The 19,651-nt window shown below is 39.3% G+C and overlaps 1 protein-coding gene across 1 annotated transcript; it reads right to left on the bottom strand.

Moving 5' to 3' along the window:
* Positions 1-921: 921 nt before the first annotated feature.
* Positions 922-18,464, bottom strand: CFAP36 (cilia and flagella associated protein 36). The gene is made up of 10 exons (XM_068675282.1): positions 18,272-18,464; positions 14,537-14,601; positions 13,558-13,659; positions 12,497-12,611; positions 11,421-11,508; positions 10,389-10,440; positions 7,804-7,924; positions 3,995-4,158; positions 3,465-3,614; positions 922-1,845 (listed from the first exon to the last, which is right to left on the bottom strand). The coding sequence occupies exons 1-10, from the start codon at positions 18,387-18,389 to the stop codon at positions 1,759-1,761; spliced, it is 1,062 nt and encodes a 353-aa protein (XP_068531383.1). The 5' UTR covers positions 18,390-18,464; the 3' UTR covers positions 922-1,758.
* Positions 18,465-19,651: the final 1,187 nt, after the last annotated feature.

Genomic DNA, 19,651 nt, shown 5'->3' with positions numbered 1-19,651 from the left:
TATTCTTTAAAATTAGTTACTGTGCAGTTTGAAAAGGAACTCTACACCACCAGATGAAATCCCCAAGGCCGTGTGTGCTTCTACTGACCCGTAAGCTAGACCCAAGCACTCTTGATGGCTGGCGGTTTGTGCGTGTGGACCTGGGGATGACGCTGTTGCCTCCTGTGGGCTCCAGGCAACCAGGCGTGGGACTCCTCACTGCTCACCCATGATGAAGCGCCTGGTCAGCTCCAACTGCAGAAGATCTGAGGAATTAATTGCTGGTGAAGTGTAGCTGCAGTGTCACGTGCTTGCTCTCCTGCTAACGATCATCGTTTTTTAATTCTTGATGATTTTTTCTCCATCAGTAAAGATGATTAATTTCCTCCAGTACTATATGTGCTACTCAGGCAGCAGAGTTGCACAATATGTGCCTTGACTAACCCGAGGCTGAAAAATTGTCAACTTGTCTGTGGACCCAAGCTGTCCTGATTTTTTTTTTTCATTTAACAGCTACCCAAGGCAACTTCTCTGAGGGTCTGATGGAAGCATGTTATTTCTTCTTGCTCAATGTTCCCCACCACTCCAGCTCTTTCCTAGAGTACTGTCAGGCGCTTAAAAAAAAAAAATAAATTCAGACCAACAGGAGTCTTCAAAAATGAAAAACGAGTATGGTGAATTTTTATTGTTACTAGAAAAACTGTATGAAGCTGCACCAGCTGTGCCATTCAGTTTCTTTTAAATCCCTGTAGAACACAACAGGCAGCACGCTAACTGGCTCTTGCCTGTGGCTGTAGCCCCCCAGTCCCACTCCCGCAGCTGCTTCCCCATCTGACCTGGTCCATGCTGCGTGGTCCTGCTGGTGGGCAGCTGCATTCCTCTGCCTGGGGCCCTCCTGCTACCAGGCTTTTTGACAAAGCAAAGAACATCTGCCAACATGTATCAGTTATAAATGCTATTTTAATAAAAAGCTACATGGAACATGAAGTAGTTGGGTTGTTCTTTTAATGTGAATTACTGTTACAGACAACGATGTAATGAAATGAAGCACAGCAAAGGCTGTAATTTGCACAACTTTACATTTGTCTTTGAGAGATTTAAATGATTCTTGTTTTGTTTAAAAACGGATTTAGAACTAAATTGGTCTCATTTGCTCTAGTCCTTATTTTGCAACTGAAGTTTTTCTCAACTTGCATTCATAGCAAACTTGAATCTAAGACACTAGTAAACTGCTTCAAAAGTATGTAAAATAATACAATCTGGATGTCTTGACTCCTGACTTCAAGCTGTGTTATCTGTTTCTCAAAAAATAAGGTAATCATAGTAACACTTCTTTGTGAACTTAAATTTTATTATACTTTACAGCTGAAAAATAGTAACTTATTTGTAATATTCTAATGAAAAGAACCAAGTTTCCTAATCCTAAAAAAAAAAATATAACTCATTCAAAACTGTTTACATTATTATTTTAACAGATATAAATATTTGCTTTTGTTCTATTAAGTGACTGAGGCCAGTAGTCCACACAATCTGTGTGCTGAGCTAATGTTAAACTGCCTCGTTGTTGAGTACCTTCCAGTGAAAATCAATGAGTTTACAGCATTTTGGAAAATATGTTTTCATTGTTTTGAGTGTAATTTCAAAGACTTTATACAAGTACAGTTGCTTGTCTGAAAGTTCTATAAAACTAAATGTAACATTTGAAAACAAATCCATTCAATTATTGGTTATTTTTTTAAAAGTTGCTTATTATTGAAACCTGCAATGAGCTTCTTAACATTACAGCTTATTAATAACTTCTTCTTTTAGTTTTTCTGCAAGCACTTTCCTCTTCTGCAGTAACTTTTGCTTCTCTTCTGAGAGTTCCTACAAACAAAATGGGAAAAAAAAAATAGCAATAAAATGCCTGACTTTTTGGTATGTATCGTGATGTTTGATGCTAACCAGGTCCCTAAGCCCCAGCAGGTAGCTGGTGCACAACTTTTTCTAACAACGAGCAGCCAAGTAACTTCACTTCCAAACCTGATGCTGCAGACCAGGCCTTCAAATTGCTTGCAACCCAGAATGGTTTACAAAGTTACTCTATTTCTTGGGGAGTGGATCCCAGGATGCGGAGGACTGCCTCTTACATAAATCTGCCTTCTTCCCCCTGCGCTGTTGTACCAGTCCTTTTGAAAGAGGACTAACCTCATCTTCAAAAGGCGCTGCTTAGCTGTTTTAGAAATTCCCCAATCAATAGTACTTTAGGTACGTTCTGAATGTAATAAAACGGAAGGCAATTCTGAGGCATTCCTGAGGTAACACAAAACCTCTGATTTTTAGCAGATGCAATGACTTGTATGTTTTTTGTTTGTTTTTTAAGGTCTTCTACCACCTTCCTTATCTATGTTGCAAGTTTTTAAGCATTTCTTTCCATCTATCATTTGTGGCACTCATGTTAACCCAGAACAATGAATAACAAAAGGTAGATGTTTCTTTTCTTATGATGTCTTCTAATTGGCTTTAGCCTGTTACATGATTCTGGTTTTATGGTTTATTTTTTCTTGGTATAATTGACTTCTTGTTCCCATACTAGACTTTTCTATCACCCCCATTATGCAAGAATTTTTGTGATTTTAGCACTTCTCATAAGCTAAGGAATGTATCAGCTAACAAAGGTATTTGTCAGTGAATTGAGTTTAAGCTTCCTCCATGATCCAGAATACCTAAGTATTTTTAAATGTGGCCATACTTTATTTTGTATTTGCCTGAAAGACTGAAAAGCAGAACAGGCCTTTATGATGTCAGAGAAGAAAAACCCAGCAACACTCCCTGGTTCTGACATTCTCCCCTAATTAGCTAGAGCACTTATCAGGTTGTTCTGCTGACTTGGGTAAAAATCTTTATTTTTTTTATTTTCAAATATGCCCGATGGAAACTCAGTATAAACAGAATTTGATACACAAGAGCATCTGCTATTATCACAGGTGTTTCTCCTTGCACTGTACTTATAAATAAAATGACAAGCAGTCTCACGATCAGCAAATTTGTCCAGAAAAGGTTTAAGATTAGTCACTGTGAGAAACGCTTGTCATTTTTCAGAAATTCAATGCTGCAGAATGGAAGAAAGATGGTTTGGCAGTGAGAGGACAATCCACTGAAACACTAACAAGTACGTTGTGACTGAAACAAGCCAAATGCTGCTGCCTTTCAGTTCTTCAGTCCAAACGCTTGGTCACAGGTTAGAAGAAAGCCAGCAATGTAGTGGCTTGTAAATTTAAATTAATCAAGAGGATTTGACAATACAGTAGGAAAAAAATGCTAAAGATCATTAAACTTTTAGCCTGTATGCTTCTGCAAAAGCAGTAATTAGAAAATACTTTGTCTCTACCCCCACCGCTTGTTCCTTTTATGTTGCTACTGTATTCAGCAGCATTCACATCTTCACTGAAATTGTCTATTTGTTATGAAGTGGGTGGGATGATTAAAATACTTGAATCCTTCACCTCTTTAGGAGACAATTCCTTTTCTTTCTGGTCAGTGTTTGTTGGTGGAATCACATTATTTCTTGACTCCTTCTTTGTAGCCATCAGCATATCTCTCTTTTTCTTGAGGTAGTCCTCCCGTTGCTTCAGCTGCTGCTCTTCTGATAAAGTCTGGATTTTTTGAAATACATTTTGAAATTAATTTTAGGTGTATACATTATGTATTTGTGAAATAAAAGCATTTACACCATCTTGCCTCTAAAATTACTAGTTTCTTCTCATAAGCCAAGCTGAAATCTCAAGCCACAGTGGTGTTCTAAGAAATCACCACAAGAGTAAAGGCTGAATGCTAACTTCTAGAATTCTAGTCTAACACAGGAATGGTGATCTGAACTTCATGAAAACTGAATTGCTGAATACCATACAACAGTGCTTGCATGCTAGTTAAAAATAAATTACAATAGTAGAAAATATAAATGTAATACTGAGTTCTCTCATTCTAGTTTACATTTGTGGGGGGTGGGAGGTGGGGTTGCTTGTCTTAAACTTACAGGTCCTTCTATCCTGGCTTTTTGTGCTGCATTTTCTGAACGCTTTTCAGATGTTCTCTTCTTAACATCTTCTTTGCCTTTGGTTGGCTGAGGTAAGCTTTCTGTTCCTTTCTGTAATGGGCGTACTGGTTTTAGGTCTTCCCTTGCAGATTTGCAGGATTCCTCTAAACAGCAATTTTAAATTAAATTAATTAATTTAAAAATTTTAAATTTATGCTTTTTATTTTTAGCATAAAACAAAAAGGTGTTTCTTTCAATATCCAGATATCTCATCTGATGAAATGGAAAACTTAAGAAGGTGAGAAACACGATTTTTAATCATAAACTTACCTTCAAAAAGCATATTAAGTATTGAATTGCACATAAAAAAAATAATGCTTTACATTAAAATGAGTACCTCTAGTACTTCTATTGCAAAGAATTATAAATTATTGTTAAGTACTTGGAATGTAATTTCATATTCAATGGACAGTTTCTATCAAGACTGCACTTCCACTTTGGGTTAGTACTGTGCAGAGCCAGCAATCAGCAGCCTATGAGGTGCACATTAGCCAACTCCAAATCCAAGTGTATTCTTCTAGCTTTCAGCTTCAGCGGAAGGAATCAGAAAATACCGTATTTAATTGAACTTGTAAGGGAGAGGGGAGGAAGTGAACCTGAAGAGAAGCAAAGCTTTACACTGGCACCAGAACTGTAAGATTGCCTATTCAGAGTATACAGCTCAATATCTCATCTTCAAACCCAGTCTTGCCTCTATATGAGAATATAATGGGAACGTGCTTGATTTCTGACCCTGGCAGCACCCAGAGCCCCAGATGGGCTGGTCAGTGGGTGCCAGAGGAGATGAATGCTATTAAATCCTGCACTGATTCCAGCTGTGCTTTTCATATCTACAGATACCAAGGACAGTTTTGCCTTGCAATTCCACAGAACTCCACTGTGTGTCTAAGGCGGACGGCATGATGATTTCTAAGGTTGGAGTCGAAGTTCTTCCAGTCACTGGACTGTAAAGCACAGTGTTTTCAGAACTTTACAAAGACTTCTCTTGACTTTACCTACAACTATTCCTGAGTAAGGTAAGCTGCTGCTTCTACCATATTTTTATTAAAAGTGAGGAGGCTTTGGAGTGTTTGAAGCAGCCTGAAAGTACAGATGCAAAAATACGAATAGTGCAATATGACTTCTAGTGTGTTCAGTCAGTTTGAGTCTCTCCATGGTAACTGAATGTAGATAATTATAATTCTAAGCGCTGCACCATGGATTTTTGCAGTAATATTGAGAAATAACTTGTATTACAAGTACAAGTAGTTTCTTTGGCCTCTACCAGACCACAGTAACAGACAGCAAAGGCGAGCTCCACTGAAAGTAGTGCAGAGTGAACACTAAATTGTTGTTGGTTTGTTGCTTTTTTTTTTGTTTTTTTAAAGTTAGCACACAATGTATGTTTAGCTCTTCAGTGTTGCTACTTTCTTTAGTACAGAAAATTAGAAGTTATGTTTAACTGTGAAAAGGTAGGGGGGAAAAGAAGAGGAAATGTTGTTTCAAGTATGAAAAACAGACTAGGACAGAAATGTAAAATAAAGGTCAAGTTGAAGAATTTCCATTTCACTGAAATCTGACTGCTAGAAGTCTAGATGCTCCAAAGAATGTCTTGTTGTGATGAATAAAAGTCCTCAGAGGTACTATGAGAGTTAAAACTGCTAAGAAAAAATCCTCATGCCAGGACTGTCTTCCTTAAAAAGTAGGGGAAAAAAATCCAAAGAACACACACTGCATGCCGAACACCTACCTCACAACCAACATTGTAAGGAAAGCTACTTACCAGAAAGTAGTTCTTTGAAATGTGTTGTGTGTATGTACATTTACACTGTTGCTGTCCATATTGCAAACACTCAAGCTGGAGATGTTTATGTCCTAGCAGTACCTGTAGGATGTGATCATAAGACCCTCAGTTTCACTTAACCCACAAAGCTGAAAAGATACTGAGAAGACAAGGGAAGGAGGATGGACAGCAAACATACAAATAGACAACACATCTCAAAGAATTACAGTTACTGGTATGTAACCTCTATTCTCCTTTGAGAACTTGTCTATATGTACGTTCGTACTGCGGGTGACTAAGCAGCATTTGTTTGATGTGGGCAATTACTTCAGAGTCTTTGGAAAATTCACCTTTCTTTGCACCTAGTAGTGCAAGGAGCTCGATGGTCAGTATACGGGAGGAATGGTTTTGCAATACCTAAACTACTCACGAGGGGCTCACCAAAGTGAAATTAGGAAAATTAAGGCAGTTGCCATTAGTTTCAGATTTATTATGCAGTGGAAAACTGTAAGGGGTTCACAAACTGAAATCGTGGGTCTCAAGGTGATAGGGAAATAGCAAAAGATAACGAAAAAGCTGCGTAGCTGAAGGAAAAGTAATATATGCCTGACAGGAAGGGGTTGGGGGAGTCCTTCTTCCTGGCTATGAAGACTGGCTCACGCAAGAGGCCATATTACCAAGGCAGCCAATACTCCCTAGGTATGGGATTCTTCCTCATACTCAGGTCAAGAATGGCGAGCTGCTCTGTTCTGCAGTAACAAGACCCTGCAAGTGAGAACACAGAGCCAGAAGCTGGGAGGATCTGGAAGGCAGTGAGAGCAGTGAGAAGGGCGGAGAGGCACAAACTGTTAAAGTTGCTGCTGTGTCCTTTCCTGGAGTTGTATCTGGTACCAATGGGAAGAGATTCAAGCAGAGGATATGATCCCGTTATCCAAGATGGTGCTTTAAGTTGGAAACCCATGCTTTGGAGGTAGGTATTAACGGACTAGCCTGGTGGCCAGTCCTCAGTTCTGGTTGTGAAAAGGGTCTGTGAGAAGATTCACAGTGAATGTTCTTGATTTTTGCCTTTACTACCTAAAACCACTTTTTTCATGGTTGTAGTGGAGGATAAGTTGTGGCAAACTTTCTTACTAGCTTATTTGGACAGGCGTGTTGTCCCACAGTTCCAGTTCTATGAGGCTGAAGAAGATTCTAAAAGAGCTGTTTGTAGACCTCCCTCTTTGGCTTTTAAGCAGCATGGGAATGCTCAGCATCAGCTGAGCAGGTACATGGACAGCAATGAAGAGCTGCGCCCACTGCAGAGAAGTCTTGACTCCCAGGCTCTCAGATATCCTGTCTCTCAAACACGGGATTAAGTCCTGCAGACAGGCATAATTTAATGGTGCCATTGCAAGGTGGCACAGCTATGCAAAAATAAGAGGATTAAAAGCAAGCTGTGAGAAGAATGCAAGTATACCTGCAGGCCTTCTGCATGTTTCCAAGGGTGGAAAGCAGAGAAGAGTTTGAATAAATGTAATGAAACCTCACAAGAAGCATACAAAAGATAAAAAGGTAAAAAGGATATTTTGAAGGTAACACTTTTTTCTTTTAAATTTCCTAATGTGAAAGACACTAATTCAGTTTTAAAGAATCGAGGGTCCTACAACCACTTCATGTGTTAACACCTATAACATGGAAAGAAGAGAGCAGGTATGGCCCACAGATACCACCAAGGCTAAAAGTATCCAGCTCAAGTGTCTGTGATATGAAAACTTAGTGTGAATGCATACAAAGACAAATACTAGATGCAGGAAGAAAAAAAAATGTGCAAAATATTTCCTAAAGTTTGAAGTATATTCTTTGAAGTGACCTTAGACTATAAAGCTACACATTTTTCACTAACCCTTAAGAGAGTAGATCCCACTGGGAGAACACCGCCTGTTTATGAAGATTGTCTGTGTGTACGTAAATATTGCATACTCAGTACTGAGCTTTCCCGAAATATTACCTAATGAAATTTTTGGAGTTTCTTCAGAAACATCAGCTCCCTCAGTAGACTCCTTAACTCTTACAGTTTCTCTTGAATCTCCTGGAAAACTGGTCACATCTGGTGATTTAAGGGTATGTGCCTTAAATTTAAAAAAGCAGACAAAACCAGGTGTTACACTTCCTAGCACTTCATTTCAGGCATTAAACTATCAACTCAAAGAAAACCTCCCCAAACAACTTCTAGTTAAAATTGTTTTGTTTACACCACGTATTGCATTGTCAAAGTGAACAAAGCATACTTATTTTGCTTTTTTGATAGTAGGGTTCATACTACCTTATAGTCATAAATCAGTATTTTTAATTTCGGTTCATAACGTTCTCTTATCAACAATCAAAATTAAGAATATTAGTTTTTTTATTTTTATTTTTAGAAAAATAGTTTATTTCCCATCTACAAAGAGATAATGTAGGGTGTTGTCTTTTTTTCCCACACTCTGATGAGACTTTCAAACAAACCTCCACCAACCATAAAAATACAGCAGGTAGAAAGAGAACTAGGAGAACTAGGAGCATACACTGAGGTTACCACAGAAACGAAAATAATCAGCTGAATGGAAACAATGGGCTTGGATAATTTCTGATGCTACTGTTTTACTTCCACACTTGTGTGAGAAATCTTGACAACGCAATCCACCTCTGAAAGCGAAGGCTAGCTGGGATTTACTCAGAAAAAGTCTATGCTGTTCATCAACCCTCTAATTCCTGCTGGAACCCTCCATCTCTTCTGTCCAGGTGAACTGATGTACCGAGTGAATTCATATTACTTCTGCAGCCAGATATCCTGCCAATGCCTACCAAGTAAGTTTTGCATCATTAAACTCGTAAGGTCTGGTCCTGTAACTGAACAGGAGTGGCAGAAGGCATCCTGAATGGATCAATTGCGCTAAGGTAAATTTAAATAGCATTTTCAACGTGCTCTTTGCTATAGTTTTCTTTGTACAAAAAGAAAGATTAAAAATTCCACCTCTGAGCAAATAATGCTGAAGTGCTAAGAGTTAAGTTTTATCTTTATGAAATACGCAGTCGCATCTTCTAATAATTAAGTATCTATTATTCTGCCTGCCAAACTAATTGGGAGTATGTCTTAAAAAAAGAAATACTACATGGAACTAGATGCTGTTAATTCTTAGAATGCAGTTTATGAGATATTACAGCTTCATGCACACATTTCTATGCCAAGAAGAAACTGTTCAGTGACTAGGCTGAAAAAATGAATTGGGCACTACAATGCTACCATCATCTGGCTCATTTATCAAGAATATTGATATTCTTGGCTGGTCTATGAAGATGTGGGTAAGTCTGTATCTAGACAGAACATAAATTCTTAAAATGAGCCAAGGCTTGAGTTTCCAGGTTGTTTAGTAAGAAATGGGTGACTCATTTTCTGGAATGTATCATGGAAACATGTACATGAGAAACAGAGTTTTGTCACCACTTTTCTAAAGTGCCAGACAATGGGAGAGGTTAATTTGGTGGAATAACAGTGGCATAACTATCATCTGCACCTATTACGGGTTTGAATTTAGGAGTGGATTTGAAATGCAGACCTCTGTAGTATCACAGAATCGTCTAGGTTGGAAAGGACTTCCAAGATCACCCAGTCCAACCTCTGACCTAACACTAACAAGTCCTCCACTAAACCATATCACTAAGCTCTACATCTAAGTGTCTTTTAAAGACCTCCAGGGATGGTGACTCAACCACTTCAGTAGTTACATTTGATCTCCAGCTAGCTTCCTGTGTAAGTTCAGGCTGAAGATATAGACAGTTCTTTCCCTTTTCAAACTTACTAGGCTCAATTTCCTAATGACAGAAACAGAAAAGCAGTTCTGCTCCCTTTTGAAATAGCCTACAATCCTATTTTTGCTTGTTTTCCTGGTGAAGGGAAGCCTTATTGCCACATTTCCACTGTAAAAACTATAGCCACTGTAGTTGTTGCTGCTTCCTCACAGCAACCTTGCTCAGATTTCTATTTGTTTCTCAGTTGCTTAACAACAGACACTTTAACCAGTCCCCACTTACATGCAGTACCTTTCTACATGGTTTACTCCGGCAGAGACTGGGTGATGGCCTAACTTGAAGGGGATTTCTAGTTCCTGGCAATTAGGTTCTGGCAGCACTGTCTATGAAGTGATCCTTAAAATTCCTGAGGGATTATGAATGCTGTAGTCACTAAGAAGCTTATACTTTGAAATGTCTTTGATCTTGACAATATTGGTAATTCAGATGTTCTCTAAATCTGAAAGGCTGATACCCATTGCCAGAATCTTGGAGTTTGGATGCTGAGGAGCAAATATGCTTATGAGCTGCACCAAACAACTGATGGTTCGTTGTAATATATATAGCAATAACATCAAGAAAAATGTAAACAACAGAACAGACCTTTCATAAAGACCTTCCTGATAGCTTTTATTTGCTGAGGGAAAATTTACTTACTTTTATTTTATTTACTGCCTTGAAGTTACACAGTTAATGCCTGGGACAAGAATATCAAAGTATTTCTTAATCATCAGCACAAACCACCTAGAAAGATAGGATACTCACTTCCTCAGTCCTTTTCCTTTCTTGCTCCATGTCATATTCTTCCTTAGATTTTCTGTAACATAAAATGCAAGTAGATACACAAGAATTCTTAAGTATTAATGACTTCTATGTAAATTTAGCACTGCTTAAATACTTAAGGAATTTCAGAACGATTGCAAGACAATATGAATTTATTAAAGCATCCAAAATACTTTCATGACTTAAACGAAAACGTGCTCTTGAAAGAATTACGATAAACACACAGATCTCAGCCCTCAGTCTTTCCTTCCCTGTGCAAAAATAATTGTGTATAAGTTTCCAGGGCTTATCTATCCATCCCTTGTTTCATTTGCTAAAGGAAGGGAAGTATTTCCAGAACACGGAGGAAAAATATCATCATTTAATATATGGGGAATGGGTTAATCTGCTATTATTCGTTTATAATTCTGTGTGTGTGAGAACTGGGAGTGGAAGAAAATCTGTAGAAGTTGTATTGGTCCTCATCTTAGATCACAGCAAGAGACATTGCTGACAACTAAGGAGGACGCTTTAGAAAGGAGTAAGAACTACTGCAAAGGCAGAATTTGCCCTTCCAAGGCTTTAATGGATATGGAACAGAGCATGTAATTCTTGCAGTGCTAAGGAGTAATAAAGCCGCTTTAAGCAGACCTACAGTGTTGATCCTGTCTCTCTGGACCTGTGTTTAGGATGTTCCCAGAACGGTTTATAGTTAGTGTTGCTCCCATTGTCCAGAGTCATTGGATACAGTTCTAACTCAGGATTTGCAGACTTTTAGAGTTGCATATCATTCCATGCATCACCAAGACAGTTCATTATGGCAGAGTGGTAATCCTTATGTTTTTAAATATCCCTGATCACACCCACTGTCAAGTACCATTTGTTTTTCCTCTCAGATAGGATTTCGACAAAAATGTTCATGTAATCTGGAAGCTGAAGGTAGGTTCCTGGAAAAGGCTGGAAGAATTAGGTCCCATATACTTTTATTTTAAAATATGGTGGAAAGTAGGATTGATTCTTTTGTTTGTTTTTTACCTTAGAACCTCCCTGAGTATTTTCATTTCTTCTTGTTCAATTTCACTGAACACATCCGAACCCTCAGTCAAACAGTCAGGCAATACACCTACCAAAAGAAAATAACAAGATGTGTGCATTACTCCAAAGAAAGTTGTTTTGTGTTCTATTTGGCATCAGTCTTAAACCAAAGACAAGAAATAAACCTTTTTTTTTGGCAGAAGAAAGAAAAGACACATCTAATTCTTCCTTGCTACAAGCTGTTTACAAAAAGATTCTAGATCCTCAGCATCAAGTTGTTAGTAGCAGAAAGGCAAAGCTTTCTGAAACACAAAAGTTTTGATATCTAAGCATAAGTACAGCATAAACCATACTCTGCATTGGCTGTTACATAGTATTTCCTATAGACTGCAAATCAACCAGTGCTTACTAAACCATTTTCAAATCTAGGTGTTACATTGAACTTGACATTTAAAAAAAGTCTATGGAAAAACAAAACATATGCAGTAGGAAGACAAAACTAAATAGTAAAATTGAAGACGGAAGAAAGAGTGAGTAGATGAAAATCCTTTCAGAAACATCAACGGAGCAGCAAGAGTAAGGGATAAGTACCTTTAAAGAAGAGAAAATAATTTAACTGTGAGAATGATAAAGGCCTTAACTTCTGCTGTGTATATAGATTTTTCAAGTATAAATGTACAGTGTGAACTGCAAGGTAGGTATGGCAGATGGTACACAACTGCTGCTCTGCAAATAGCTTAATTCAGTTATAAGTATTATCATTGTTAATGAAAAGATACAATCAACACTCAATTATCAACAAGAATCTCTAACAGAAAAAATCAAATTTCACAGGAAACTCTATAGAGCTGACACTGTTATTTTAGAAAGGAAAACAGTTGTGTCTGAGATTACAAGTCAAGAAGTAAATTTTAAAATCCTCGTCTCAGCAAAATCAACAGTTTTCTCCCTTAACTTGGGCTGGACCAGTATTCTATACTCATGGATGAATGGGAGTACATAGTTTTTAAAAAAAGAAAACAAGCACAAACTACAAAGATGAAGAGAAGTGAAACCCCATATTTACCACTTCTTACCATTTCTTTCTTTCATGATTCTAATGGCTTGCAATTGCATTTCAATATTCTTTTGTACCATCATTTTTTTAAATAGTCTGAAATCTTCTGCTGCCAGCACTGTTTGCAAGATCGCCTGTGGGAGGGAAGATTTGCACAAACTAATTAAACTACAGAAATCATAACCATCCCAGTATGCTTGAAATGATGTTAAGATTTAAATTCTGTGGAGCATGGTTTTAATAACTATATTACCTTCTCCTATCTGACCACTTTTACCAGCTGTACAAGTTGAGCTAATAGGCAAGAAAAGAATTTGAGGGTTTATGTCCTTAGATCATCATGGCTACATAAATATTATCACAAGACCTGGAGGGTTTCCCAGCGTAAGTTTACAACTACAATTTGTTTGACTTCCTGAACAAATCTGTAAGCTTGTGTGAGGAATGTGTGCTCTGAAGAATCTTGTTGCATATCAAGGAGGAGATATGTCAACAAAGCACAATTTACACAGGCAGTAGAAGCTCCTACTTCTCTGCCTCATATACCCAAGACAATTCTGAAAGATATCTTTGAGCAAGTACTGCAGAATCGTGCCTTTTCTCCTCAAGACCAATTTTTGCCTTTAAAAAATCAGAGGAAAACATCTTTACCTTTACAGAATATATCTTTTTTTAATCTTCAAATTTGTCTACTACTGCAAATGAACTGAAGACTAACGTGAAGCTGATAAACATGCAAATAAAGGTGTCAGGCATACCTTTATGTGTTTGATTTAAAAAAAATACAAAGCATGGAAGAAATCTCAAAAAGTTTCCAACCCCACACAAGTATCTGTTTTTATTTTAAAGATGCACGTTTTGCTGATCAAAGTTCATAGTACAAACAGATAAGTTGATGCTTGGACCAGGTGATGTTGGAGGTCTTTTCCAACCTTAATGATTCTATGATTAGATTTTAGAAAATTCAAGCTTTAACACACACACACACAAAAACTTTTTAAACATCTCTGCCCTGATATATTAGTTAAAATACAAAACTAAAAATTACATCTATAGATTCTGTAACAAAGGAAAATATACCTGTGAAGTATGTGTCCTTGCAAGAGGAGATGAAAAAGCTTCTTGAAATTTCTCTTCAGTAATGCCAACTTCTTTAAGATAACCTTCTAATAATTTTTCAACCTGTAAGAAAATACAAGTCTTACTTTCTAAGAGACTTTTCCCTACGATTTTTTTTTTGTTATTGTACATTCTTTTCTGCTGCCATTGTACTTCTTAAATTCACAGGAAAATTGATGCAATACTTCGGGATTGATTTGCTTTGATAATCTGTTTTAAATTAACCGGTATTTTTGTTGCTGAATTCAGATACTACTTAATTTAGCCTCTGCAATTTCCAGGAATCTCACCTCTCTACCTTTTTCCCCAGACTCTTGGCTAGTATTCCTCATCACTTTTTCCTTTGTAAATAATTTTGCTTGTTTGTTTCCAGTCTGCATGCACAGTAGTTTTCAGAGTCACAGCAAAAATGAATGTTGGCCTGTATTCATTCAAGTGCTACCTTCAACACCAAATATGACCAAGCTTTGTTACAAGGAAATATTTTAGAAAACTGTGTGCATTTATCTATAGGTTTTCCAAGCACGCTTCAAAAATATTCTGCAGTTTTTTGGAAACAATATTTGAAACCACTCAAAAGATTTACCAGACTCATGAGCGAACAAAATACAAGTTACACGTTTTTCTGACATTGTGCTATTTCTCATTTTAACTTGCCAGAAAATATAAAGACTATTGAGCTTATTAATACAGTATTTTATCTAGCGGATATATGAAAAAGAAATAACTTCGTAAGAGGGATAAATTTTCTGCGTATCTGGTGTTTAAGCATAAAAACACGTATAACAGCTATGGCTCAAGAACATCTAAACATTTATGCCAAACAACTGTAGAAAATTCTGAATAACAAAGATAATAAAGTAGTATTTATCTAAGTTTCCAACTGTAACATTGAAAATTATTTTTTAGAAATCTACCACAAATAGTGAATAATGCTCACCAACGCTTGGTACTCCTGATAAATTTCTGTATAAGACAACTTGCTTTCTTCTTCATCATCAAAAACTTAAAAACAAACATTTTTGAGTTAGTGTTTTAAGTACTAGCACATTAATTTGTGGCATGTATTTCATTTTTCACTTTCTCTAAGAGACTTTTACAAGTTAATATATTTAATCATGCAATAATCAGGGACATGATCAGTATTTTTTTCCACACATTCAGGCTAACCATGTACTTTTGTTAACTTATTGTAATTAACTTTTGCAATTTAATACCAGAAAAACACATCTTCATAACAGAAGCAGATTTCTAAGCAAGCTGAGGATTCAGCAGACAGGTACATTTAAAAGTAAGATTCAGTATAAGAACTACCCTGTGAACTTGGATAATGTTGTTCTAATATGGCAAATGACACATGAATCAGGATGTTTTTCTCTACATACATTTAAATGAAGGCTGTGTGGAAACCTAGGGGGTTTTGGAAACATTTACATTTTTATCACGTCAGCAATGAGCAAGAGGTAATATAAAACCTAGCAATTAAAGCAGAGGCTTAGAAGTGAGACATCCTCAATACCCGTCAAGATTAGCCACCGTATGTTGGACAAGTCCCTTCTCATTTGCATGCTTTGAAATCATTTGAAGAATGGGAGTTCTGCCTAACAAATTGGTCAGTGGGTGTGATTTTTTTTCATATATGACATCTCCAATGGAGATGCTGTTCATGTGCATGGAATTAGTCCAGCGGCCACATGGCTTCAGAGTGGCCTTTTAGAAAGCTCTTTCCAGCTGTGACAATGCTGAGGCAACGTCACTGCACCTCGATGGGATTCAAGATGTTCCTACAACAGAAAACACCTGCATCAAGTTGTAACAACCAACAGCAGTGCAAGTATAGAAATCCCATCAAACAATTCAGGCCCTCTAAGTAACCAAGGGATACTTTCTTTTTAAGTGACATAATTTGGAAAAGCAACATTTGCTTTTCTGTCTTTTCTGCATAAGGGAAAGCTTTTTCTAATGGAAGGATTTTTTTTAAAAAGACTTTAAAAGTACATAGCAATACATTCAAATGGTAGAAATGCTTGTTCCACAAAAAAGTACTATAAATCTTAATTGAAAAAAAAAAAAAATCAGCTTCTGTGGTGGCCACAGTATTACTAAATCCAAGAGGGTGAAGCTACTTAACTGCCTCTATTGTCTTCTACATCTCCTTCCCTCTGGGGGACCTCTGTTATAGCTCTTGCAGGCCCCAACCTTTGTCTTGGTGGCTGTTCCCTTCTACCTTCTCCTGTTCTGACCCTCCCGGAGCCCCCAAAGAGGGCTGACAAAGGGATCTCACTGTTCCTGCCCATGTCAACGGGATTGCCTCCAAGTCCTTCCTCCTCCTCCTCGCACAGCTTCAGGATGACACGGAAAGCAGAGTGGAAAGCTTGCACAAACTGCTCTGTGTTCTCAGGGTCTGAACAAAAAGAGTGGAGCCAAGTGCCAAACAAAGCAAGCTGCAGTCAGCATCGCCTCTGATTTAAGTGGCATTAAGGAGTTCTGTATTTGAATGGGGATCCTGGATTTTCTCACGTTAGGACTCCTAAATCACATAGTGATTGTTTTTCCTTCGGGTTTTGGCTCAGTCTTTGGTCACCCAGCAAAACAACGACCTGAAGAACCCACTGCTTCACAATAAGCCAGGGGACCCCAATATCCTTAGAGTCAAACTCATCATTTTCCTGTTAAAGTTGAAAACCATCGCTAGGACCCCTCAAACAGACCCCTCCCCTTAAGGCATACCCACAGTTTCAACTTCATTTTGCAATCACATATAAGGAATGTATGAAGCTACAAGAAATTAGTCAAGTCCACAGAAAGAGGGAGAGACACAAAGAGAGAAAATACCAACAGATACAAAAACAGTAGAATCATTTATAAGCATTTATAAGTATGAGGACTCTTGTAAATGCAAGTGCTTGACTCCTGACTACAGTTCCAAAACCAGTGCCTTACATACCTATTACCGAAACTCAAACTCTGGTTTTGAGGAATCAGAAATTACTGTCAGTTAATCAAAATTATCCTAATTTGCTTGTTAGTCCAAAGGCTTTAAATGTTTTGAGAATTAACTCTGTCCTGACAAAACACCTCGGGAACAGAACTGGAAATAGCACAGCGTATTTATTGAAAGGAAAAGCAAACAGCACAGATAACTGCAACTAAAATTTCAGATCTCTTTAACTGTGCTTCTTAGCAACCAAGACTGCAGCAACACTTCTTCATCCTTTTCTTTTTTCTCAATAGCTGCTGAGAGTTGTCCAACAAAACTCTGTAGCACAAATGATACCTTGGAAGACCACCTGCGATAAGTGATGTCTCTACTTTGCTGCTCTAATTTCTCACACAGAAACGAACTGGCAGGAGGCCATTATATAAGCCTGCCTCACGCTACGTGGAAATTTACAGAGGTTCCATAAATCTTCTTACTGCCAGTAAATTCCACTCAACCTTCTAAGGAGAGATCATTGCTCCAGAGAGGGATAATGAGCTCCCCTGATTCCTAAAACAAGAGAGGCAGCCCTACGCAGCCCATTTCCATGGCGATCAAAATGCTCGAAGGACAAAGTTTAGGCAGACTTCCCCTGACAGAACGTCTAGCCTAGGTTTCCCTCTCACTTCCTACCTGCAGAGTAGGAACTTTACCTGTCTTGTCTGCCTTGTTTAACAGTATAGCAGGAAAAGTGTGTGTAGTCACAGTGATCTTGCTTCAAAAAAAGATTGGAAAGGGTGGGAACAATTCAGGGTCAGTGAGAAGAACCTTGCTTGGAAGCTGTGATCTGAATGAGAGACGCATTTGTTTCACTCTGAACATGGAGTACAAATTCGTAGCAGACCTCAGCAGCAAGAGCACAGCAAAGGGACCAGGGCTGCCCCGCAGAGGCCGACCATTGCAGATGGACGGGAGAAATGAGAAATGCGAGCAGGTAGAGCACGTGAATGGCAAGGTCTGTCCGGGCAGCTTTGCGTTAGGAACTCCTTGAAAGAAAACGTATTTGGAAGCCTCTGGGACATACTTCAGAATTTTAAAGTTAAAACTACTGACAAGGTCAGAAATCAATCTCCTCAAATAAAAGTTCACTTTTATTTCACTTTAAATAATTCAGGAGAGATGACCGGTGCCGAGTTTTTTGTTCTACAACGTATCTTCATTATCACTAAGGATTTTCCACACACACACTGAAATTCCTTATTCAACTGAAATTTCCATTGGGGGGGGGGGGGAGGGAATGATTTCAGGACACGTCCAGCCCTCTGAATTTCACTCAAAATGTTTAGGTTTTGGACACAGCATTACAGTATAACTTGGCGGGGAAAAATCACGCACTAGTGATAAATCAACACGCACTGTTAGCCGAGCTGTCTTCATCGAGGCTATTAACAACTTGCTCAATTTCTGGTCGCTTAAAGCAACCAGAAAGATTTTTTTTGTCCCTTCCTATCGCCTTTTTGCTCAGAAACGCCTCCCTCTGAAGGTAAAACACGCCTTGTTGCAGCACGGCTAGGCCAGGAAGCGGTTTAAGCACGGCCCTGCCCGGGCTCAGCCTTAGGGGCCGCGCATTTCAGGGCTGCCCCCTCCGTCCCCTGGGGGCCGGGCCCCGCGGTGCTCCCCGCGCTGCCGGGCAGCCGCCGCCCGCCTGGGCCCCCCCCCCCCCGGGGCCGGCCTCCCCGCCGCCCCGCCGCTCACCCTCGCATTTCTGCTCCATGAACTCCAGGACGGGCACGGCCCAGGCGGGCCCCCGCAGGAAGCCGGCGATGGTGTCCACCACCCAGTCCACCTCGCCCTCCTCCTCCTCCGCCGCCATGGCCGGCCCGGCCCGGCCCCCAGCGCCCTCCCGCTGCTGCGGCCGCCGAGGGAGGAGCCGGGGCTGCGGGCGGCGGCCTGGGGGGGCCGCGGGGGCCCGCGAGGGCCGGGGCCGGGGCCTGGGGGCACCCTGGGGCCGCCGTGCCCGGAGGGGGCTGCAGCCCAGCCGGGGGCACCTTCCTTTTTATGACACAAGGAATGTAAGTTCTGGCATTGTCCTCGCCTGAGCCGTGGCTGAAAGGCTGACAAGTTTTCTTAATGCCGAAATTTATTCCCCTCCTAATGTGTGGTAGCTGCTCTTGTGTGTCACTGATAAGCATATTTAAAAAAAAAAAAATCGTAAATGCATTTGTTTTGTTTTTGCTTAATAGTATCTCTTGTAGGCAGTGATGAGATTTTACCTACATAAGGATACAGTGCTGCATGTACGCTACCTTATTTTCATCTCAAAGATCGATACCAATTCCATGCTGCCATTGCTATGGAGACATGGCTGATAAGCACGCTTTATTTCATTATTTTAATAGGACGCTGCACCGGAAAGCTTTAATTTTTCCTTTTGCGTATCACTTTAATTCCCCTTACCCCACCAGTTCTTCCATTTCTTTCTACAGCTGTTGTGGCCTGAGACCACCTGTAGTATAAAGATGTTATGTGCCTACTGTGGAACAGCTACTTCAGATTTGATTGTTGACATAATTTAATTACTAATGCAGGCTTACACAACTGTCAAGTTTATTCATCTCTTGCATATGCATTCCACTATGGATGACTGTAGAGGATGTTACCTCAGATTATGTGAGCTCTACTTACACAGGCAGAAAACAATGTTTCTATCTTGGTTATTTTTATACAATCTCTTCTGTTTTCTCTAAAGCCCTTTCCAGGTCTTGCAATGCTGAACAATTAGCGGCTTTAGAAATTAAGTTGCTTTGTGAACAGCATTTTGCACCTGAAGTCTCTCCACCACCATAATCCCTTCCCTTAGCACTCCTCTCAAGGCAATGACTAAGGCATCCCATCCAGCTGTCTGCACAGGTGTCAGAAGTGTCAGGTAACCAAGAGGACATGTCATGGCATCCCCTCACTGCTCCTTGCACACCTGCAGGCCTCATCCGTGCTTCTCACCACCCACCTGGGCACCAGCAAATCCCTACTGATGGCAACTTTGCAAGACAGAGGCAATGAAGACCCAAGCTGAAATGACTGGAAAACTTTAGAAGGCAATCAGGTAGGAGTCAGACCATAAAAAGCCCGTAGTTT

Source organism: Anas acuta, chromosome 3, assembly GCF_963932015.1.
Source record: "Anas acuta chromosome 3, bAnaAcu1.1, whole genome shotgun sequence".
In the NCBI taxonomy this organism is placed as follows: Eukaryota; Metazoa; Chordata; class Aves; order Anseriformes; family Anatidae; genus Anas; species Anas acuta.
The sequence above is the reverse complement of the archived record's forward strand: the minus strand, read 5'-3'. Positions and strand labels throughout refer to the sequence as shown.